General features: G+C 38.7%; 1 protein-coding gene across 1 annotated transcript in view; it reads right to left on the reverse strand.

Annotated features, from left to right (window-relative positions):
* Nucleotides 1-25,579, reverse strand: part of LOC127972615 (proton myo-inositol cotransporter-like) — a 98,928-nt gene that overhangs the window by 41,209 nt on the left and 32,140 nt on the right. Inside the window, exon 4 of the mRNA XM_052576254.1 lies at nt 9,766-9,874. Within this exon, the coding sequence (XP_052432214.1) occupies nt 9,766-9,874 (109 nt within the window). The remainder of the gene's footprint in view (nt 1-9,765; nt 9,875-25,579) is intronic.

Genomic DNA, 25,579 nt, shown 5'->3' on the forward strand with positions numbered 1-25,579 from the left:
TTCACATGAAAACTCGCAAGGAAGATGAGCCAAGCACCCAGAACACTGCCCGTCATCTATAGACCACAGAGCTAACTGTCACAGCACAAGGTGACAACAACACCCAAGCTCCACAGTCAACAGCTGCACACCCTGAATGAGACCGCACGGGTCCTCACACCAGGTACCACAAACACAAGGTACCAGAAAATGCTGTTTTGACTACCTGCCTTCGCAGCGAGCTACACAAGACCGGTCCTCACCACCCACCAATCGTCACACCTGCCCTGATGCCAACATTCCTGGGCAGCCTTGTCAAAAAGGGGGTGGGCCGAAAAGGAGTCAACAGGGAAGACCTGATCGACACAGGATTAAACCTGACGGTGATCTCATCTCACCTTTTCAAAAGACTCCAATTTGAAGCTAAGAGACAAGATCGAACTCTTACACCTCAAACTTATGAACTGAATGTACAGGTGTACAGACAGGATGACATCCAGTTTGAACAGGTTGTTTCCATTCACCTGACAATCGGTCCGATGAGTCTAATACATCCCATGTATGTCCCACCAATGAACACTCATACATTGCTCATCGACAAAGACCTGCTAGAACACTTTGACCCTTTTCTGAACTTCAAACAGCTAAAAGACTTTGCTCAAGTGCAAGAACCTTTTTCTCTCCAGCCACACAGGTTGCTAGAGCCAGACTGTCAGGTCGCAGAGGTCACGGGAACCCCAGCAGCCAGCCATGAGTACAACGCCCTAACGACAGGCTCAAGTTCATGCCTCTGTACCTTAGTCAACAAACAGGGTACGGTGGTACCAGCTTACACCAAAGGGGTCGCTGTTCGGCTCAACCTGCAATGTGATCAAACCTTCCAAATCTTCCAATCCTCACCTGAATGTGTGGAACTCGGACTCACACTTGCAAACAAGCATGTCAAACACCAACACCTGTTCCAGCAATGTGATAACATCACAAAAACACACAATGCGATCGTGTACTGGAAGAAGGTAAAAGGACACTCGAAGTTACCAAGTCTAGACAAGGACTTTAAAGATCCCACTGACACCCTTGCCAAAACTGTCACACTAAACAACATTCTGTGGTCACTCCCAACCCACCCACCCACATTCAAGGTTGAAGTGATTACACACGGCATAAGAACTTTACTAGCTAAACTGTCTACCTCAGAATCACTTACGCTGGCTCCGTTGTCTACACAGACCAACATAGCGGACATGCGTGCTTCTGAAAACTCGATAATGACTTTGCTTTACCCCCTCTCAGACCCCTCCATCCACCCTGGCAACCAGTCTACTGTCACTGGCAACCAAAGCCCCAGACCACTACATGATACACAAACCATGCTGCGTGCACAGAACAATATTGTGGGTTGTGCACCGTCTGACATCACAATGCCAGGGCTTGTAATGCCACGGAGCAAAAGGGGGATAATGCCAATATATTTCCATGACGCAGCATGTGCTGCACCACGCAGCACCAGAGCCACTGACAAAACACTGAAGCAAGCGTCATGCCAGCAGCAAGATGTGGCAAAACATGGACGAGGGCGAGCTAAACCGTAAGACGTAAAGGGGGAGGTGTAACAGATATGCAGATCATCGATTCATGGGTTAAATTCAGGCATAAAAAAATGAAACCCATTTTGCACTAATTGCCTGGCCTGGCGCCAGCCTGGCGGGACTTAAATTAATTTACGATGCCCGGGGGAGCCTCAAAGGAGACACTAAACCAACCACATTCCAACATACACAAAAAGAAACCTTTCGTAAAGTTCCTTACTTTTGTAAGTCCTTATTAATATGTATTTTAAATATGTTTATGGATTGCATAAAATGGTTAATTCTTGTTATGTGAAGAGTATAAGTTGCTAGCTTATACTTTAGGAAATGTCTCTCCTCACTTCAACTTTCTCAAAGAGAGCCATGTTCCTGCAACCCCCACCCCTGCAGGTCGTAAAACTTTACGACCACACAGGACAGGAAACCTAATCCTTACAAAAGAATGGTAAAATGTACTCAAATGTAGTCTTAATGTGTATGTTATTGATTTTGCGGTGCATTAGAAATTTCCCATATAAATTGGGACTATCTGCAGTGTTATCATGTGTTAATCAAATCTTTAAATATGTGTAATTCTGCATTTGAATGTAACTTCATGTTTTGATCATTTATATATTATGTTTAGTATTGTTCTAATCGTCATGCTCTGACAGACCCATTTATCTAGAGCAAAGTAATGAAAAATGTATGTAATCTGAATTACAAACTTGCTAGAATAATCCCTGGAATTTGGACAAGCCCTAGATCTCCAGGGGATTGTCTCCACAGAGACAAAGGAACTTTTCCCTCCGCTTCAGATCGTGGACTTTCATTGGCTGTTGACGCGAAAAAGGGGCGTGAACCATTTCAAGCCATAAGAACGACCGAACAAGGTCCGACCTCCTTCTCTTCTTCTCCTTCTCCGTTCTCGGACACGCTGCTCTCCTGTGCGACCAACGTTGCTTCCGCGCGGCCTTAGGCCGTGCTCATAGCGCAAACCCCCTCAGCACAGGGGCTGAGAGAAAAAGCCATTTTAATGGCTCCTTTGGAAGCTTTCGTTTTTGTTGTTTCTTTTCTTTTCTCTACTAAGTTTATTCAACTATTCGCCTCTCCACGCAAGGAAGACGAATTCTGGAACATTGTTTGTTGAACCTTTCAAATACCGCGCGAGGACAGAACAAAAGACCACGTGCTCCAGCGTGCGCCGGTCTCCAGCACGCGCACGCCGGTTTCAAAAGATCCAGCGCGCCCCGATGTCCAGCTCATGCACATTGGACACTTTGCAAGTATCACTTTCTCTATGGAGATTTAAATGCTGCTTTAAATTATTGCTGTGATCTGATCGTTGTTGGCTTCCAAAAGTTACTGACTATAATTTCCATACCTGAGCTCCTTATGTGATCTCATTCTATTCTCTCTCTCTCTCTCTCTCTCTCTCTCTTTTATTTGGATTCAGTTATGTCTTGTAAAGCTTACTGTTTGTATTGTCGTACGCATATTTACTCTGTGTGATTTGTAGTTTGATGTATTACTAGTTTAATTATTAAAAACCCATATACTGACGATTGGCTTGGACTCCACCCCACTCACATTATGAGTCACTGAGATGTCTGATCTATAGCTACAAGCTTTAAATTTAGAAACTAAATTTATCATAAGGATAGGATAATGTTTTCATGGCCAGAGAATATTTTTCCTTGAATTATAAGGCGTGATAACCTTATTGAAAATTGATAGGTCAACAGTGGTTTGCTGGACATACCACTGTTTGATTTGCAGTAATTTACAGTAAGAGATCACAATAATTGATATGAAGAATGTAATATTGACATATTAATGAATAAGTTACAGTGCCCTGTGATTATTTATTGGTATAGGCAATTGAGCTATTTTTCATAATCAATCAAATTTAATTTAACTGTCATCTGAGATATAAATTAATCATATTCCTGATTAATTATTCTAATTCCCTATATATCATTTGAGTTAATTATTCTGTAAAACTCATTGTTGTTACATATGTAACCTATATGTTATCTGTCAAAGATCTTGGCTCCACTCACTGACTTTTTGCTCCCATTAATTTTGCTGTCTGGGTGTTTCCTACATGCTGTGCTCTAAACCAGTTTCATCAACAAGACCGGCTCTTTCAAGTTTGAGTCCAGGCCATGATCTGAGTAGGAGTCAGAGTTAAGACCATGACCAGCAGAGGGTAGAGTCTGAGTCAAGACAGAGACCTGAAGGGGGTCAAGTTTGAGCCAAAGTGAGTCAATAAAAATATGGATTTGAACTCAAGCTCAAGAAAGAATCCAGTGAGTATGGTTTTGAGTTCTACAACACTGCTATACACTCAATCAAAACAAACGTTTGCATCTGAAGCTTCTTTCGGTAATAAGAGTTTGCTAAACAATGTTTTGTGATAAAACTGGCTGGCATTTTGCATGTAACTTCCTTTGACGTTGTATTTGACTTTCGGCATTATTTAGAAAAGAAAGGAACTATAGTCGTTAATCATAAATCTTTGACTAATAATGTTGCCATTTCCTGGGGGACTCATCTTAATATGGATTTACTAGCATACAAAATAAAATAAGACAATAAATGATTTTATTTTTTATTTATTTAATTTAATTTTTTGCAGTTAGTGATGGACTGTATAGAAACCAGATTTTAAGAGGTTTCTATACATTCTGATTATTTTTCTTTATCCCAAATGGCAGAAAAATTGGCAGATATATTTTTAAACCTTAAGAACCATTTTCAATTTAAATTGATATTCTATTTTTTATTAAAAAATGACTAAAAGTTTCAGGCTTTCATAAGATCTTATGTCTTCCTGAAATAGCGACCCTGAATATAAATTAGCATTTTAAAAGGAGTTTGCATACGGACTGACTGTTCGATAGAGCAACAGATTGCTTGTGCTGTGTTTGGTTGAATCTCAGACACAATCCATCTTCATGATAAACATGATTTAACAGGACTGAAGGGACGTAATGGAGAGCAGGCTGAGAGCGTTGAGGGTACTGTGGATTTGCTCTCAGCACTGAAGCCAGTGAAAAATTAGTCTGTGAGAGAGAAAAACAGACACGATAAGAGAGAGACGGACAAAGAGGTAGAGAGAGAAACACTCACATGGGGACTAACCTATTTCACTAATGAAAGGAATGAACATTGTTTTGTACTCAGATGGTATATGGTTTTATATAGACACTGATCTGCACCCAGCAGCACGCACAAAAGACAGACATAACCAAAAATGAAAGACATTCATCTGACCAAAGTATTATGGATGTTGACATAGACAGCAGCTAAATTGTCACATAATGGGAATAAAAATGGCTCGCAGTTCCTAAAAATTATATTATATATCGGTAAAGTCTGGTCCACATTGCATCTAATGCTGACTTTAAATCATGTTGAACTAATTTTATGAATTTTAAATAGACAAGATAAGTGCACATGAATGCCACAATGAGGGTTTGCGAATATTTAAAGGGGGGGTGAAATGCTCGTTTTCCCTCAATATCCTGTTAATCTTGAGTACCTATAGAGTAGTACTGCATCCTTCATAACTCCAAAAAGTCTTTAGTTGTATTATATTTATAAGAGAAAGATAGTCTGTACTGATTTTTCCCGGAAAAACAAGAGCGCCTGGAGGCGTGATGTGTGGGCGGAGCTAAAGAATCACGAGCGTGAGTAAGCTTTTGCGTTGAGAGTGTTTGGAAGCTGTGACATTACCGTGAGGAAAAAAACATCATCCAAAACAAACCATGGCTAACAGTCAGATTCAGCGTATATTTATGATCCAGAATCAGATCCCGAAGCTGAAATTTTACAAGAGCAGCATCAGCAAAGACATCTCTATGTGGTATGTATTGAAACTGTATATATTTGCTTAGCGGTTTTGGAAAATGACTAAGTTCCAGTTTATGTCGTTTTATTTTTTTTAAAGCTGTACATGTGGAAAGTGCAGTTTGATGACAACATCGCATGTTGTTTACTTGATGTGCTTACGCGCTGATAGCTAAGTTAACAACACAGATATTTGAAGCAGTTTTACTTACCGCCTGTGGTTCCAACACACGATCGTGAACCTTTTTCGTTGGGATTGCATCATCCTTAAGAAATAAACGATGTGCAAATCCGGCGTCAAACTGTGCCTTGTTTGTAAAACAAGCATCTTCGAGATGCAGGGAACAAACAAAAACACTTGCACAACTCCGTTGATGCTCTGTAAAAATAAACTCCATCCACTGGTCCCTTAATGCTGTTTTTTTTTTTTTGGTAATCTGTGCAGGGTTGTCTTGCCCTGGCAACCAAAAAACACTTCTTTTGTGACATTTCGGTCTCTCGCTCTGATCAGTGAATGTCTGTGCTCTGCTCTACGGGAGCGCGCGCTCTTCCGGGAGAAGTGCCCTTAGGACCCATATAAGGAAATTCCGCTCCAACTAACAGACCCATACTCGAAAAAAAACTTTCCAAAACTTGTGACAAGCCGGAAGAGGTATTTTTGGAACAAAAATACTCCTTCAAATGTAAAACTTAATTTTTGAAACTTTGTCCATGTTTAGCATGGGAATCCAACTCTTTAACAGTGTAAAAAAAACTCAGTATGCATGAAAAAGCATTTCACCCCCCCCCCCCCCCCCCCTTTAATGGAACTATTCAGGAACTGCAGACTTGTTGAATTATGTTGGTAATTATAGAATTTGCAACAAACAATGCTTTTGGGATACGCACACCAGGTCAGAAATGATCATTTTTCAGAAAGTTCTTGACAATTTTGTTTGCATATGCATCAGACAGTCAGTGAACAGACAGTAGTAGGTCCATGGGCTTGTAAGCATTAATCATGAACATACTCCATACGGATCGAAAATCACAGAATGCCAAAGACCGTTTGGCCAGAACTGTCACAAAGCCAATGAACAAGTTATAGTGTGCCAGAAAGAACAATAACAGGCCAAAAATGTATCACTCGAAGCAATCAGTATTGCTGATGACCGCTAATGCCTCTAATTAGCATCAATCTTTATTAAAAAACAGAGATTCCGGTTGTTTTTGCCAGTTTTGGCAACAGGGATTAATCTAATCATTTTATCCATGCACAGATGAGGCTCAGTTGCTATGCACGCATACAAATTCAGGATGTCATCTCAGAAACCCATAACCACCCAACATCAGCTATTCTGATCACTCCACAACCCTTGAGACTTGTTTAAATGCTAGCATTTTTCCTAGCATGTAAAGACAATGTTTTATACTAAATAATACATTAATTAGCAATTAAGGCATGTGAATGGCTTTGGAGTGGAGTGAAAGCTGTTTGCAGGAAAGCAGGCAGCATTAGCACAAGCTAATTACATCAGTGCTTCAGCCTACACAGGGGTCTCGTCCATCAGGAGGGGCTGCTGATCACTGATAAAACAAATCTATTGTCCTTGTGTCCAGATATAATAAGCCGGTGAAGACACCGACTTCAGAAATTAGCAATTCATTTATGGTGTTATATAAAATGCTGTGCCATATAAATAAATAAATAAATAAATATACACAGTGCTTAACACATTAATAAAACCACAAATGTATTTATTTTATTTATCTAGTTACAGTCAATAAATACAGTATTGTTCAAAATAATAGCAGTACAATGTGACTAACCAGAATAATCAAGGTTTTTCGTATATTTTTTTATTGCTACGCGGCAAACAAGTTACCAGTAGGTTCAGTAGATTCTCAGAAAACAAATGAGACCCAGCATTCATGATATGCACGCTCTTAAGGCTGTGCAATTGGGCAATTAGTTGAATTAGTTGAAAGGGGTGTGTTCAAAAAAATAGCAGTGTGGCATTCAATCACTGAGGTCATCAATTTTGTGAAGAAACAGGTGTGAATCAGGTGGCCCCTATTTAAGGATGAAGCCAACACTTGTTGAACATGCATTTGAAAGCTGAGGAAAATGGGTCGTTCAAGACATTGTTCAGAAGAACAGCGTACTTTGATTAAAAAGTTGATTAGAGAGGGGAAAACCTATAAAGAGGTGCAAAAAATGATAGGCTGTTCAGCTAAAATGATCTCCAATGCCTTAAAATGGAGAGCAAAACCAGAGAGACGTGGAAGAAAACGGAAGACAACCATCAAAATGGATAGAAGAATAACCAGAATGGCAAAGGCTCAGCCAATGATCACCTCCAGGATGATCAAAGACAGTCTGGAGTTACCTGTAAGTACTGTGACAGTTAGAAGACGTCTGTGTGAAGCTAATCTATTTTCAAGAATCCCCCGCAAAGTCCCTCTGGTAAAAAAAAGGCATGTGCAGAAGAGGTTACAATTTGCCAAAGAACACATCAACTGGCCTAAAGAGAAATGGAGGAACATTTTGTGGACTGATGAGAGTAAAATTGTTCTTTTTGGGTCCAAGGGCCACAGGCAGTTTGTGAGACGACCCCCAAACTCTGAATTCAAGCCACAGTACACAGTGAAGACAGTGAAGCATGGAGGTGCAAGCATCATGATATGGACATGTTTCTCCTACTATGGTGTTGGGCCTATTTATTGCATAACAGGGATCATGGATCAGTTTGCATATGTTAAAATACTTGAAGAGGTCATGTTGCCCTATGCTGAAGAGGACATGCCCTTGAAATGGTTGTTTCAACAAGACAATGACCCAAAACACACTAGTAAACGGGCAAAGTCTTGCTTCCAAACCAACAAAATTACTGTTATGGAGTGGCCAGCCCAATCTCCAGACCTTAATCCAATTGAGAACTTGTGGGGTGATATCAAAAATGCTGTTTCTGAAGCAAAACCAAGAAATGTGAATGAATTGTGGAATGTTGTTAAAGAATCATGGAGTGGAATAACAGCTGAGAAGTGCCACAAGTTGGTTGACTCCATGCCACACAGATGTCAAGCAGTTTTAAAAAACTGTGGTCATACAACTAAATATTAGTTTAGTGATTCACAGGATTGCTAAATCCCAGAAAAAAAAAATGTTTGTACAAAATAGTTTTGAGTTTGTACAGTCAAAGGTAGACACTGCTATTTTTTTGAACACACCCCTTTCAACTAATTGCCCAATTACACAGCCTTAAGAGCGTGCATATCATGAATGCTGGGTCTCATTTGTTTTCTGAGAATCTACTGAACCTACTGGTAACTTGTTTGCCACGTAGCAATAAAAAATATACTAAAAACCTTGATTATTCTGGTTAGTCACATTGTACTGCTATTATTTTGAACAATACTGTACATTGTAATAAATCTGTTAAGAATGCTTAACCAATTTATTAAATATGCTGTCATAATAAATTATTGTAATTATTGTCCCCCCCAGATATTTGCTCCACAAGAAGTAATGACAAATGCTTCTTGCCGAGGTTAAGCTTGACAGTCAACACATCCCACAACAAGACTTCCTGTGTACAAAGCCTGACATCTGACAGTGCAGAAACGATTGAAGAGTAGAGATTTGGGGTAAATACATAATAGCACATCAGGTTAAACCTCACATATACTTCTTATATGAGTATGAGTGTTCCTGTCAATTTTAACTACTCAACTGTCTGTCTAAACCTGCTCTGAACAGATTGATTGACAATGACAGAAGGATAAGAATGGTGTTTGATTGATCGAGAATGCCATTTTAGGACCCATCTGTCATGACCTGTCATCTTCCAAAATGACAGCTGAGAAAAAGTTAACACACAGTCACACACACAATGTTCTCCTCTCCCTGCCATAAACACTTTCATTTTGCCATGAGGGGTTGCCTAGCAACAGCACACAGTCCTAGATCGTTTACGATGCTTGAAAAATAGCTCAGTCTATAAGGATCGAAAAAGAGCTGGGTATTCACTAAAGTTACAATAAGATTACATTTGTTACAGTATTTATTAATCTTTGTTAACATTAGTTCCAAATCGCTAGAGGTTCTATTTAATTAAGGATATGAAATGTTGTTTACTAAGTAGACAGCAAGGAAGCTAAGTAGGCTTTGAAACAGAGTTAAATAAGTTTTTTTTTTTTTTTTTGCAAGAGAAAATGACTGGCATTAGAAGTGCTTTTAAAAGCACTTAGGGGTTGATGGGTACAATATTGCCTAAGAAAATAACAGATTTGAAAATAGTATTTCAACTGGCACCTACTGATTTAGGTTGAGATTCAATGAGCACCTGACAATCAAGCTACAAATTGAATAAATGAGACTTACATGACCGTGTTGATGCCAGAAAGCTGCTGGAACATCTGGAGTGCACAACCCACAATGAGAGCCCGGCGTGCCGGAGGGTAGGTCAACATGCGCCAGATCACCGGGCCCTCTGAAAGCACAAATATAAATACATAATTACATCAATAGAACCAGAATGACTCACATACTATAATAAGAAATAACACGGATAAAGCCTCATTTACACTGACAGTGATTAAATTGATTAAATGAGCCTTGTAGGAGTCATGGGCACAGATTTGGGAATGGATGATATTCAGTTCACGGTCGTTAAAGCCCTTTTTATGCTTCAAAACAACCAAAAATATTAAGTGGCCCAGCAAGAAGCAACACTAAGAAATGGTAGTTTGCCAAACTTTACATACTGACACACAAACACACACATATATGTATGCATTTAACAGCTAATAGATAGATTTGTTTGTTTGTTTCTCCCAGTGTGATAAGGAGGGTAATCCATGGCATTAAAATAAATAACATACATTTTTTTAATACAAATATATTTAAACATTTCTTGAAGGCAACAAAGAGACTACCACAGAAAAATCTAAAGTATTGAGAAATAAAGAGAAAAATAATGGCATGAAGAGGAGAAAATGATACAGAAATTAAATTTTTGGGTGTATTATGCTATTCATTCTTTGCTCTCACACACAAAACCCTATTGGCAGAAAAACTGTCCTGTGTTAGCATGATATTGTCAGAGGAAGCTTGCAGGTTCTCATGCCGAGTGATGACTGGATATTCTCCAGAGATAGTGAATAGAGACGCTCATTTGATTATGGCTCCAAACTCAAATTCATGAAACACTCGGATCAGGCCTATACAGAGGAACAGCGCTTTTAATGAGATGCTAACTTAATTCAGTCAGACATGCAATCTTTACTTTCAAACAATACTGGCAAGACATCTGTGTTCTCTTTTAATCTGATTGCAGTGCGAACTTGGTAACCAAGTGATCATCTAAAGTCATCACTGAATACAGTACAACACATCTGTTTACTGTCTAAGATGAAGTAAAGGATAATTTTTTTCCCATTATTTTTATCTTTTAAAATACACACTACATATATATTTATTTGTATTTTCTGGTTTTATTTTTGAGACAAAACAGGTAGTTTTGTTACTTTGTAGTATATACTGCAGTACACTAGTATTTGAAACCAGATTTAGAACATATTTGAAAAAGTACTGCGATCAAGACATACTTTACACCCTTAAATTTGCTGTCATCATGACACATATTTCCTCTCCATCTCCATGGAAACCACTCAGCCAGATAGCTTCCCTCAAAGGTAGAGACATTAATGAAAGCAGTGATGTTTTTATTTTAAGTTTTATTTTTTTAATGAGAAGGTAATTATTTTCCTTTTGATCCTTGCTGTCATGGAATCCCCAATTATGTTAAAGTGCAATGACACTAACCAGAAAAAACCCTTTTTATTTTAAAGCTTCTGTTATTAGCATATGCACTCTTGACTTGTGTGGCAAGAACTTCTTTTAAGTGGAAGTCATTTTACACATAATTTACTGTTATATGATCTCTTTACAATAACTCTTTACAGCACTGAGTTTGGTGTCACTGGGTTACGCTGCAGTACAATGCACTAAAGAAAGAAAACATAAGAAAAAGATTGAGAAAGCAAAAGTGAAACCTGGCTTCCATCTCCTGGGCATGTCTGGAAACCTAGCAACCAGTTGCCTGGGGCACTCTCAGATATCTACCCAGCTGCCAAGGTGCATCTGTGTAGCAGGGCTGCTCAAACTTATCCAAGGCCAGAGATAGAGAGGCTGACATGGTGACTTAAAATGGGAATGCATGGCAACCATTCCACATAAAACCATTCCGTAAAAGATGTATCAGGCTAAGTAGCACTTTCATCTTACTATTTTTTTTTCTGCTGTCGTTGCCATGGTTTTTATCAAAGAAAAGAGTCTGCATTCGTTGTTTACTTGCCCTCAATTGAACTCCCTCATAATGACACACAAGTGGTTAGTCACGCTGACAGCGACGTGTAGTGCAATTTGCATGAAGGCATTCTTGATTAGAGATTAACAAATGCATTTGACTGCCTTTTTGTGGTTCCAAAGTATATGACACATCGATCAGACTGGTTTCAATACAGCTTGAATCAATACAGATATTGCTGACGTGGATTTTTGTTTTCAGTGAAAGTCACTTGATCTCAGGCAACCCTATCGATTATAGTTTTCTTTATGGATCGTTTGGTCAGCTGACGTTTTTCTGGTGGCAATGACAAAGACAGTAAATGTTAAACAATTCTTGGATGACAGATGTTGGATATAAAAAAAAAATAATAATTATATTTTTATTTTTTTATGTCGGGTAATAATTGATTACATGTGATCTGGATTATGTAATCAGATTCCAAAAATTAAGTACTTGTAATTAAAGTATACATTTGTATGGATTACATTATTAAATGTACACGATTGCAGTAAATAATTTGTAATCAATGTTCAAGTGTTTTGAGACGCCTTTCTCAGGTGAGCCCTGAACACCAGAACACTGCCAGTACTGAATTGGGCTCTTTCACATCTTTTTGTTTGTTCAAACTGCGATTGTTTAATGTTTAAATCAACAAGCGGTAAGGTTTAAAAACACGTGAAAAAGTAACCTTGATTAAGCTACTAACTTCTGTTTTCACCATGTTGTAATATTGGGGAGGTGAGACAACACACTAATGGATCAAAAGTGGTCCAAACATGCAGGGTCAAAACATGCAGGGTCCAACAACAGCAAATAATCCAGGGCAGACAAAAGAGTAATCCAATAAACAGGCAATAGTCAGGGCAGGCAGCAAATGAACAGAAACAAGGTAAACAGTCCAAGGAAAAAACACAAAGGCAAGGCAAAAAACACAGAAACTAGGGAAAGGTGACAGGCTAACAATAATCAGCAAAGTGAGTGTGTGTGAGTGCATCCTATATATAGTCCGGGTTACAATTTGTAAATCTACCAGCTCTACCCAGCTCTCATAATAAATGCATAAATATTATGATGTTAGCACTGCTCCTGCTAATGTTTTCCTGAACCTTATACCTAAAAGATTTTGCAATGCAATTTTCTCTGTAAACATCTGAAAGTGTGACGTTAAATGAGTAAAATAAAGAAAAAAAAATGTTCTGACTCACAGTTCTGACTTTTCCCCTCACCATTATAAGTTTACTTCTCGCAATTTGTACTTTTCTCGCAATTGCAAACTATAAACGCACAATTACGAGTTACAAAGTCAGTGGGGGAAATGGGCTTCCATAAGATACAGATAAAAACTCTATTAGCACATTTAACTTGTTTAAAGTGTTGCATAATGCTTACAAAGCTTAATTAAGGTAGCTAAGTGTGTGATCACATTTTGAACAATTAGATGCCATAAACATTACATTTAAAACTCTCAGTCTAATTTTAATTTAAAATTAAGTCGTATAAAAATAAAAATAAAAAAAAATAGAAAAACAAAAACACTCTCTGATGGTTCTGGATACTTCCCCTGCTCTTCACTATCACCTAATAATCACAAGATAACCTGTTTGTGAGTGCCAAGTACACTACAATTGTAAATCTGTAAATCTTACAGTTTGGCACTTTAATTCTTTTTTTTATTATTGTGCAATGCAATGGAAATTAGATAACTCTTCTTTAACTCTTCTCTCTCTCTCTCTCTCTCTCTATTTATATATTGTGACAGGAGGAGCACACGACAGACACAGTGGGCGTGGCATCAGGCCTCGGAGAGGCTTTTATTAGAAGAAAATCAAATAAAACAGGGGATAAAGGTGGCCAAAGTGGGAGAGTGTCCAAAACCACAGGGAATCTGGTGTCCTCGTTGTGCTGCGGGGTTTATGTGGGTCGGGCAGTGTTCAGAGACGAAGGGTCCAGGTAAGGGGCGTAAAACTTGAGGAAAATCTCACCAGTCCCACTCCGGAACAAGATCCCAACTGCCAGAGCCCACCGCAGATGGAGAGCCAGAGCCACCAAATGGAGCGAGCCTCATTTCACGTCTGAACAAGTGCATGAGCCGGCAAAGAAATCCACCACAGAGAATTACACAGCACTGCCCACTCTTCCTATGATGAGGATGAGCAGAGATTGAGTTCAGTGGATTTATTAGATTTGTACTCTGCCTTGGCCCGTCAACCCAGCAGCTCCACCATGGCTTCTAGCTCACCATTCTCCACCATGGCCCATCTGTCCACCAGAAGACCAACACATCTGTGCGGTCAAAACAGAAGCCCACCAGGGTGGCGCAGAAGGCCACCACAACTGTGCGGTCGAGACAGAAGCCCACCAGGGCGGCGCAGAAGACCACCACATCCATGCAGTCGAGACAGAAGCCCACCAGGGCAGCGGAGAAGACCACCACAGCTGTGCAGTCGAGACAGAAGCCAACCAGGGCGGCGCAGAAGACCACCACAGTGGAATCGATGATACATGAGAGCAAGTCTGGATAGGCAAGTCTGAAACAGAGAATATGAACAAGTTAAGGGTGGCCTCCGTGGCCACGACAGGATCAGTCGAGCACTCAGAGAGTTCGGCCGAAACGTGGAGAGGCTCTGGTAGTTCAGCGGAGACGTGGAGAGGCTTTGGTAGTTCCGCAGAGTTTAGACTGGATTCAGGAAGATCAATGGTGACTTGACTCTGCTCATGAGGCTCATTGGTGAACTGACTCTGCTCATGAAGATCATTGGTGACTTGCATTTGCTCATGAAGATCAATGGTGACATGACTCTACTCATGAGGCTCATTGGTGACCTGACTCTGCTCATGAAGATCAATGGTGACTTGCATTTGCTCATGAAGATCAATGGTGACTTGCCTTTGCCCATGAAGATAGTCGGTGAATTGACCTTGCCTATGAAGAACACTGGTGACTTGACTTTGCCCATGAAGATCATTGGTGACTTGACTTTGTCCATGAAAATCACTGGTGACTTGCCTTTGCACATGAAGATCAATGGTGACTTGAATTTACCCATGAAGAACACCGGTGACTTGACTCTGTCCTTGACGATCACCAATGACTTGACTCCTGAGGTCTAACTGTGGTAGTGCCTAACTCTGGAGTGTCAACGGTGACTTGACCTGACTCTGGAGTGTCAACGGTGACTTGACCTGACTCTGGAGTGTCAACGGTGACTTGACCTGACTTTGGAGTGTCAATGGTGACTTGACATGACTCTGGAGTGTCAACGGTGACTTGACCTGACTCTGGAGTGTCAACGGTGACTTGACCTGACTCTGGTGGGTCAACGGTGACTTGACTCGACTCTGGAGGGTCAACGGTGACTTGACTCGACACTGGAGGGCAGTGGCGGCCCGCAAAATTATCTCCCTGTCTGTGTACCGCAACAATTTAAAGATGAAAACAATCTGAGGACAGCCTGGTGTACACGCGATGCGGTCGTTCCACGTAAATCTCTTTGCCTGCCAGAGACGGAAGCCACACCGGTAGCGATCTCTTCAAAAAGCCCATAGGGTTGTCTTTTTCAGACCCTTCAGGCAATCCAAACCAGACACAGATTGCAGCACCTATTGTGATCCTGTAAATCCACGACCTGTTGCTCGAGCGCTGCTACTCGCCTTTCGTGATCTGCAACAACTTTTTTCTCCCCTGTAAGAAGATCCATTTTAGAGCATAGCGATTGAACAACTGACATGTGAGTAGCAAACTCGTTCTGCAACGCGTCAACTCAGATCTTAGAATGTCCTCAAAGTGCGCAACAGTATTCGCCATCTTATCCACCATATCATCCGTGGTCGATGGTTTGGATTTCTTCTTAATCAGAGAAGCCGACGGAGACATCTCCTGCTTTTTCCGACTGCCAGACATTAGGAATAGTGTTGTTAATGAAAATAAGCTTAAAATAAAACGAAAAAAATCAGCAAAAAGGGGCCAAACGTATGGAACTCTATTCAAGTGCGACTAGGTTCATGAGCACGTCACGTGACTCTCCTCAGACATACCACTTATTACACAACATTTCACCACATAAATAATTATGGTGATAAAAGATAATTGATTTATAGGTCTGTTTTAAATCTTACCAGTTTGTTAGTTATATCTTATAATCCATTACAGTGTATAAAACAATCATGGCAAAATGGCAGCAGCTGCATTTGTATGAAACGAGAGAGCGAGTCCACATAATTTAATAATTGGACACATAATATTGAATTGTGTTTCAATATTTGTAGCGTACCCAAACCAGACAAATTAAAGATTCGATCAGGGTCATGGTGAAACATGAGGAGCCAAATTCCTCAGAAAGGCAACAGGATGTTGTAAATCAATTACTAGCGCCACAAGTCAGAAGCAAGTCCACTAACCAACCAACTCTTTCACATAACAGCTTTCAACATTAACACCATTAGAACAATTATTGACAATTTCAATTCGGAGAAGAGATTGTCAAATTTGGGGCAAGTAATCAAGATTGATGGTCAAAGAGATGCACAGCCTGACCATCACATGTAAACCCATGAGAGTAAGGATTGTTGGATTGACTTCCCCCGCCTAAGAATCAGACTGAAATTCCTAAGGGGACCTTTTAACCTCTGGTCTCCACAGAACACCCTTATGTAAAAGAAAAGCAGAAAAACTGTCTTTTACAGATGTATATGCACCAAAATGAACTCAAAAATAATTCTAAAGGAATACCAGTCCATTGCTTAACTCCATATCATTTATGAAACCCACACATTTCACTATCAGGTTTCTAATCACTTATTGTGTATGTCTTTTTAATTACTATTGAATAGCTTAAGGATGCATATTCATGTTTAGTGTTTCAATCTGGTTGCTTGAAATGTTTCTGACCATCAATTATTTGTCAAATGTATCATATTCTTGTTATAGGAATCATGTCCAAAATTATACCCTGCAAGAGTGGGAAAATTCGGATAATGTGCTTGATAAGATAACATATGATTTATGATACCCCAAGCAAAAACAATATCTAATTGGTCAAGACAACATTTGAGGTGTGGACAAATGGCCAGTTTAAATACTCAGGACACCATCAAAATTTGCTTTTAGCTTTTGCTACTTAGCTTTTGCTATTAGTCATGCCTGCTTTTAGCTTTTGCCCCTAGCTTTAGCTTTTAGTCATGCTTTTAGTCATCACTTTTAGCGTTCTTTGAGCATGGTTCCAGCGTGCTTCGGCCTGCACGTCTGCTGCTACTTAACCACAACGAGAAGAAACACCACCTAGTCTCATCAAATTTTACTTCTGTTATTTTACTTTAGTTTATTTTATTTTATGTTGGGAGTTTCGTGTTCTGAGTCTTCCATTGAGAGTTTCATGTTCTGAGTTTTTCAACGCTGTGTCTCCGAGTCTGACCTCGAGTGCCCGTTCAACTTCAACCAGCCCACAACTCTGCGTCTTCAGATGGCGCCCAACCACGGGCTTCCAAAAACGTCACTTCAACAACTACTGAACTTCCAGCCAATCAGCAACCTCTGGAAACCCCCTTTTCAACGACAACAAAGGGAACCCCCTTTACGCAGTCAATGCAAGTAACCTCCAGACTTTGTACTTGTGTATCTAATATAATTTTAACCTCACTGAGGAACTTAATTTGAGGGTTAATTAAGTGATTGATGGCTGTTCATGTTTATGCAATTTCACGTATTGCTGTAAACTTGGGATTACACATTTTCATATTCTTAAACTCATACTTCCCTAACTTTATATCTTCCTGCAACTTGTGTGAATGTGTGTGCGCTTATGTGTTCGATTAGCTTATATGTCTTAGATTTATCTAATAAAGCCTTATTCATATTGAAAAGAGAAGTATCATAATGTTTTCTGCTTACAAGTTAATGTCTTAAACTGTCGATTCTTGTTATGTTTTCACTATAGTTTGGATATTAATATCCAGTGCAGATTTGATGTTAAATGGCTCATTCAATGAATCACTGGCCATCTCAGTGATCAGCCGTGAAACAGTGATTCTGTTCAAATTCCCTTAAAATCTTAAATGATTCCCTTTGAGCTAAATTGACCTGTTTCCCTTGCACTGTTCCTAGTAAAAGTACAGCACTGACTTCAGTTTCCAGGATGAGTCTGTGTCAAGTCAAGTCAAGTCACTTTAATTTATACAGCGCTTTAAACAAAATACATTGCGTCAAAGCAATTGAACAACATTCATTAGGAAAACAGTGTGTCAATAATGCAAAATGACAGTTAAAGGCAGTTCATCATTCAGGGATGTCATCTCTGTTCAGTTTAAATAGTGTCTGTGCATTCATTTGCAATCAAGTCAACGATATCGATGTAGATGAAGTGACCAAACTAAGCAAGCCAGAGGCGACAGTGGCAAGGAACTGAAACTCCATCGGTGACAGAATGGAGAAAAAAACCTTGGGAGAAACCAGGCTCAGTTGGGGGGCCAGTTCTCCTCTGACCAGATGAAACCAGCAGTTTAATTCCAGGCTTCAGCAAAGTCAGATTGTGCAGAAGAATCATCTGTTTCCTGTGGTCTTGTCCAGGTGGTCCTATGAGACAAGGTCTTTACAGGGGATCTGTATCTGGGGCTCTAGCTGTCCTGGTCTCCGCTGTCTTTCAGGGATGTAGAGGTCCTTTTTAGGTGATGATCCACCATCTGGTCTGGATACGTACTGAATCTGGGTGACTGCAGTGACCCTCTGATCTGGATACAGACTGGATCTGGTGGCTAGGGTGACCTCGGAATAAGAGAGAAACAGACTAATATTAGCGTAGATGCCATTCTTCTAATGATGTAGCAAGTACATCGGGTGTTATGGGAAGTGTTCACGGTCCTGGTTTACCTTATTAATGCAGCCTAAAAATCCTTTAACGGATTTGGAAATTAAAAGAATATTAGTATGCTATGTGTAATCCAGGTTAACCCTCTGGAGTCGATTAACGCGTATACGTGTTATGAGTCATTTTCTCCTGATAACCCTGAAAAGAACTTAAATGACACTTTCAGTTTTAATCATACAGATAAGATCAATACATAAATCGAATCTGTAAAGGGTCTACTTTTTTTGGATACAGACATATTATCAACAAAACTTTGTGAACTTATAAAATAAAGATAACAAACAAGGTGTGCTGTCTGCAGCCTTTGTCTGCGCTGATCTTCATTTACAAACACGTCATTAAAATGAACTGTAACTCCGTGAATACTCAACGAAGAAACATGAGAGAGATATCTATAACCCATGAGAGTAAGGTAAAATTAGATTATCATTAAAGTAATCCATATGAAAACACAGCGGTCTCTGTTTTTCACATCTCCCTTCATTATATCTAATGTGACCATGCCCCCGTGCTGAACGCGCTTTTCAGATTCAAACTGATGCGCGCGGCTTGAATACGCCCACACAGAAGAAAACGCAGCGAGACTGTTCTTCAAGTTCTTTTTATTTTACTGTTTGCTTCGCGATGAGAGGAATAAGACATAATTCACCCCAAAAAGATGTGATGTGGTTGAGGATTTGAGAAATGGATTTCCTCAGAAAAAAAGAATGAAGCACTTTATTCAGCAGAGATCAAAAACATGAGTAAGTCTGTTTTTATTTATTTATATACTTGTACTAGTTTTCACATAGCCTGTAAACATTTTACTAGTTAGACTTTTTCCAAAGACTTTTTTTCCAAACTATAATTCCTGACTAAATGTATAATCAAGTGAAATATTATGAAGTTTCAATAACAATATACAATACTATACCATTCGAAAGCTTGATGTAAATAATATAAATGTAACAAATAAAGATTACTAACAAATGTAAAAACAATGCTGTTCTTTCAATTTATTCCCCCTAAAAAAACTGAAAATTATTCTCAGCTATTTTCAACATTAGTAATAAATAATAATAATAATTATTATATATATATATATATATATATATATATATATATATATATATATATATATATATATATATATATATATATATATATATATATAATTTTTTTGTAGAAAATAATATTGTTAAAAGGATTTCTGAAGGATTGTGTGACTGGAGTAATTATGCCACAAAATTAGTTTGAAAGTCAGCTTTGATTGTTCCTAATAAACTGTTTAACTGCTCCCCCAAGTGGATATTAAATTATTTTGTGGGATAATTAAATATATTCTAAATAAACTACATACATAAAATGATATAGATTTATTTTGTCCTCACATTCCTTCTTGTAACTCCTCCCTCTCAGTGACAAAGATGACTGAAAGGCTCATTATGCAGCTCATTATGCAGCTCATTATGCGGGCCTTTGTCTTCTCAGGTGTAAATCACAATGATATTCATGATAGTTGACGCCTACTCACATATGACTTTTACCAACAAAAAGCGTCTTAGAAAATTTAAATCATATTGTTTTCTGTAAGTGTGAGTAAACAAGATGATTTACACATAATTTAGAAAGAAAAATTCTAGGCTACAAGCTCCAGTTCTCAAAAATCCCGGGAACCATTGTTCTTTATGTGTTTTATGGCCTTGTTCAAGTGTTTTAACATTTTTAGTTTTTCACTAACCATCTTTCTAAGGAAAGACTGCGATCAAATAGCACACCTAGGTTCCTAACTGATGACGAAGAATTGACAGATTAGCCACTGAGTCTTAGACAATGTTCTAGGTTATTACATGCAGAGTTTTTAGGTCCTATAATTAACACCTCTGTTTTTTTTCAGAATTTAGAAGTAAGAAATTACTCGTCATCCAGTTCTTTATTTCGACTATGTATTCTATTAGTTTTTCAAATTGGTGTGTTTCACCGGGCCGCGAAGAAATATAGAGCTGAGTATCATCAGCATAACTGTGAAAGCTGACACCATGTTTCCTTATGATATCTCCCAAGGGTAACAAAGCGTGAAGAGTAGCGGCACTAGTACTAAGCCTTGAGTTACTCCATACTGCACTTGTGATCGATATGTTACATCTTCATTCACTGCTACGAACTGATGGCGGTCATATAAGTACGATTTAAACCATGCTAATGCACTTCCATTAATGCCAACAAAGTGTTCAAATCTATGCAAAAGAATGTTGTGGTGAATTGTGTCAAACGCAGCACTAAGATCCAATAAAACTAATAGAGAGATAAACCCACGATCAGATGATAAGAGCAGATAATTTGCAACTCTAAGGAGTGCAGTCTCAGTACTATGATATGCTCTAAATCCTGACTGGAAATCCTCACATATACCATTTTTCTCTAAGAAGGAATATAATTGTGAGGATACCACCTTTTCTAGTATCTTGGACAGAAAAGGGAGATTCGAGATTGGTCTATAATTAAGTAGTTCTTTGGGGTCAAGTTTTGGTTTTTTGAAGAGAGGCTTAATAACAGCCAGTTTGAAGATTTTGGGGACATATCCTAATGACAATGAGGAATTAATAATAGTCAGAAGAGGAACTATGACTTCTGGAAGCACCTCTTTTAGGAGCATACATGTTATAGAGTCTAAAATACATGTTGTTGGTTTAGATGATTTAACAAGTTTATACAATTCTTCCTCTCCTATGGTAGAGAATATTCCTGAGGGGGTCTATAGTGCACTGTCTGATGCGATACTGTAGCTGATGGCTGAATGGTTACAATTTTATTTCTAATAGTATCAATTTTAGAAGTAGTTCATAAAGTCATTACTGCTGTGATGTTGGGAAATGTCAACACTTGTTGAGGCTTTATTTTTTGCTAATTTAGCCACTCTATTGAATAAATACCAGGGGTTATGTTTGTTTTCTCCTAAAAGAGAAGAAAAGTAATCGGATCTAGCAGTTTGTAATGTTTTTTGTAGGATAGGTTACTTTCCCGCCAAGCAATACGAAATACCTCTAGTTTTGTTTTCCTCCAGCTGTGCTCCATTTTTCAGGCTGCTCTCTTTAGGGTGCAAGTATGCTCATTATACCATGGTGTCATACTGGTTTCCTTAACCTTCCTTAAGCGAAAGGGGCAGTTGTATTTAAAATGCTAGAAAACTGAGAGCCCATAGTTTCTGTTACATCATCAAGTTGTTCTGAGGTTTTGGATATGCTAAGGAATTCGGATACATCAGGAAGATAACTTAAAAAGCAGTCTTTTGTGGTAGAAGTGAGGGTTATTCCATACTTGTAACAAGAAGCAGAATTTACAATTTTGGCTATATGAAGTTTGCACAAAACTAAATAATGATCTGAGATATCATCACTTGGCTGCATAATTTCAACACTATCAACATCATTTCCATGTGACAGTATTAATTCTAGAGTATGCTTTCGACAATGAGTAGGTAACAGAAATGACTCAAACCAGACAAATTTAAGAGTCTATCAGGGTTGTGTTTGAAACACTGAGCCGAATTCCTCAGGAAGTCATAAAACATTCTGTGCCACAAGTCCCAAGCAAGATGAGCAACCAACTTGTTAACACAACAGCTTTCAACATTAACACCACTAGGACAATTATTTACAATTTCAATTCGAAGAAGCGGAATTTGGTGTCAAATGTGTTGTTCGTAATGGAAATGCAATGTAAACATTGACATCACATGTAAACCCATGAGATCGAGTTAAACACTTCCATTTACTTCCCCCCACCTAGCAGAACCAGACTGAAATTCCTAAGGGGGGGGGGGGGGACTTGTAACCTCTGGTCTCCGCAGAACATCCCTATGTCAGAGAATGACAAAGAAACTGTTTTTGTACCCCCGAGCCAAGACAATATCTGATTGGTCAAGACAACATTTGAGGTATGGCCAACAGGCCAGTTTAAATACTTAGGAAACCATAAAATCTTGGCTTTTAGTTGTTAGCATTGCTTCTGCTACTAGTCATGCCTGCTTTTAGTTGATAGCTTTGCTTCTGCTACTAGTCATGCCTGCTCTTAGTTTTAGCTTTTAGATTTGCTTCTTAGCTTTAGCTTTTAGCCATGCTGTTTGCCATCACTGTCCTTTGAGCGCGGTTGCAGCGTGCTTCAGCCTGCACGCCTGCTGCTACTTAGCCATGATGAGAAGGAACACAACCTAGTCTCGTCAAAATTTACTTCTTTTCTTTTCCGTTTGAGAGTTTCGTGTTCTGAGTTAAGTTTGTAACGTTGAGTTCAACCTCAAACCAGCCACACAAATCCATCTTCAACCAACGTCCAACCACAGGCTCCCCAAGACGTCACTTCAGCGACTACTGAACTTCCAGACAATCAGCGACAACAAAGGGACACCTTCAGGCAATGTACCTTCAGACATTTGTGCTGGTGTATCTAATATAATTTTAACCTCATTGTGGAACTCAATGCGAGGGTTAATTAAGTGATTGAATGGCTGTTCATGTCCATGCAATTTAACGTATTGCTGTAAACTTGGGATTCCATATTTCCATTCTCTTAAACTCATCTTTCCCTAACTTTCGATCTTCCTGCAACTTTTGTGTATGTGTGAGTGAGTGCATTTATGTTTTAGATTAGTTTATATGTCTTAGATTTATCTAATAAAGCCTTATTCATATTGAAAAGAGAAGTATCTTGTGTTTTGTGCTTACAAGTTAATGTCTACACTGCCGATCTTGTTACTGTGCTAATTGATAGTGTTTTCACTATAGTTTGGATAATAATATCCAGCGCAGATTTGATGTTAAACGGCTCGTTCAGTGAATCGCAGGGCGTCTCAGTGACCAGCCATGAAACAGTGATTCTGTTCAAATTCCCTTTAAAATCTTAAATGATTCTCTTTGAGCTAAATTGACCTGTTTCCGTTACAGCATCTTTTTCATTATCAACATGGATAATAAAATCACCAACTATTAAAACTTTATCTGCAGCCAGAACTAACTCTGATGTAAAATCACCAAACTATTTAATGAAGTCTGTATGGTGCCCTGGTGGCCTGTATACAGTAGCTAGTACAAACATAACAGGATTTATTATTAACATTTGTTTTTCTGGATAATGTTATATGGAGCACCATTACTTCAAACGAGTTATACTTGTAGCCTGCCCTCTAAAAAAATCCTGATAACGTTGTTATAAATTGAAGCAACACCTCCCCCTTTGCCTTTTAGATGTGGCTCATGGTTATAACAGTAATCTTGGGGGGTGGACTCATTTAAAATAATGTAATCATCAGGTTTCTGTCAAACAGAGCACATCTAGATTATGATCAGTGATCATATTATTTACATAAAGTGTTACATAAAGGGATATTCCTGATAATCAATAAGCCAAGCTTTATCATTTGTTTATCCGTATTGCAACTGTTTTTTATTTGTTGAACCTCAATTAAATTGTTAATCTTAACTTGGTTTGGACGTTTTTGTATTTTCTAGTTCGAGGAACAGACACAGTCTCAATAGTGTGATATTTACCAGGAGAGTCCCATTGAGATTAAAAACCTATTTTTCAAGGGAGTCCTGGCCAAGAGGCAACAATATTTACACAATTATAAACATACAAAGAAACATTAAAATAACACAGGTTATGAAAAACAATTGCACATTATTGATGCAGTCTCCATTGCTATTAGCTTAGTTTTAAAGGTGTTTAAGGACAAGAGCTCAGTCAGTTTCCAGTCCTTCTGCAGCATATTCCAAGCAAAAGGAGCCGAGTGGACAAAGGCTTTCTGCCCCAACTTAGTGCAGGCAAAAGGAACAGAGAGCAATGCGGTGCGCCATGGCTCTACAGATAGTAATGAACCTCAAAGAAGCTAAAACCGTGTCCACCATTTGAAGACATGAAGAAGAAGCATTCATATAAATGCTCATATAAATTCATATAAAAAAGATCACCATAATCTAGCACAGATAAAAAAGTTGCAGTGACAAGGCGCTTTTTTTACTTCAAAAGAAAAACACAATTTATTAAGGAAAAACCCCAGTTTAAGTTTTAATTTCTTCACAAGTTGTTCTACGTGTGGTTTAAAAGTGAGGGAGTTATCAATCAAGACACCAAGATATTTATATTCATGAACCACCTCTATGATATTCCCTTCAAGAGTAGACAGTACTGGAACAGTCTGAGGCACCATTGTAAAATTTGTAAACAACATTAGCTTAGTTTTGTCAGCATTAAGGACTAATTTTAACTGAAGAAGTGAATGCTGGACAGCAACAAAAGCTTTCTGCAGGGTTTCAAATGCCTGAGCAAGGGATGATCCATAGCAGTAAATGACTGTATCATCAGCATAAAAATGCATATTAGCATTAGAAACATTTTGACCCAAAACATTGATATACAAGATAAATTAGAGGGGCCCCAAAACTGAGCCCTGTGGCACCCCTTTATGGATAACAATAAAGTCAGAACAGAGTCCCTCATATTTAATGCATTGAGTCCTGTTACTCAAATAATTTGAGAACCATGCAACTGCATGTTCTGACAATCCTGAGCAAATTATTCTGTTCTTTAAAACAGCATGGTCGACAGTGTCAAAAGCTGTTTCTTATCAAGTGCCACAATAACATCATTTATCGCCTTCACAGTAGCAGTGATAGTACTGTGTTTTTTTCTGAAGCCTGATTGAAATTTACAGAGGATTTCATTTGAATACAGGAACGCTTTCTGCTGATCACAAACAAGAGATTCCAGAATTTTCGATAAAACACATAAATTTGATATTGGCCTATAATTAGACATAACTGCTGGATCACCTTTTTTAATAAAGGTAAAACAAAAGCTGATTTCCAAACTGATGGAATTTCTTTGGTTTTGATTGAAAGATTAAAAAGAATTGAAAGTGGCTCTGCCATAAAATTTGCTGCCAACTTCAAAAAGTAAGGCTCCATCATGTCTGGTCCAGGGGGTTTTCTGTGATCCAATGTTTTTAGAGCCT

Source organism: Carassius gibelio, chromosome A4 (assembly GCF_023724105.1).
Source record: "Carassius gibelio isolate Cgi1373 ecotype wild population from Czech Republic chromosome A4, carGib1.2-hapl.c, whole genome shotgun sequence".
Lineage (NCBI taxonomy): Eukaryota > Metazoa > Chordata > Actinopteri > Cypriniformes > Cyprinidae > Carassius > Carassius gibelio.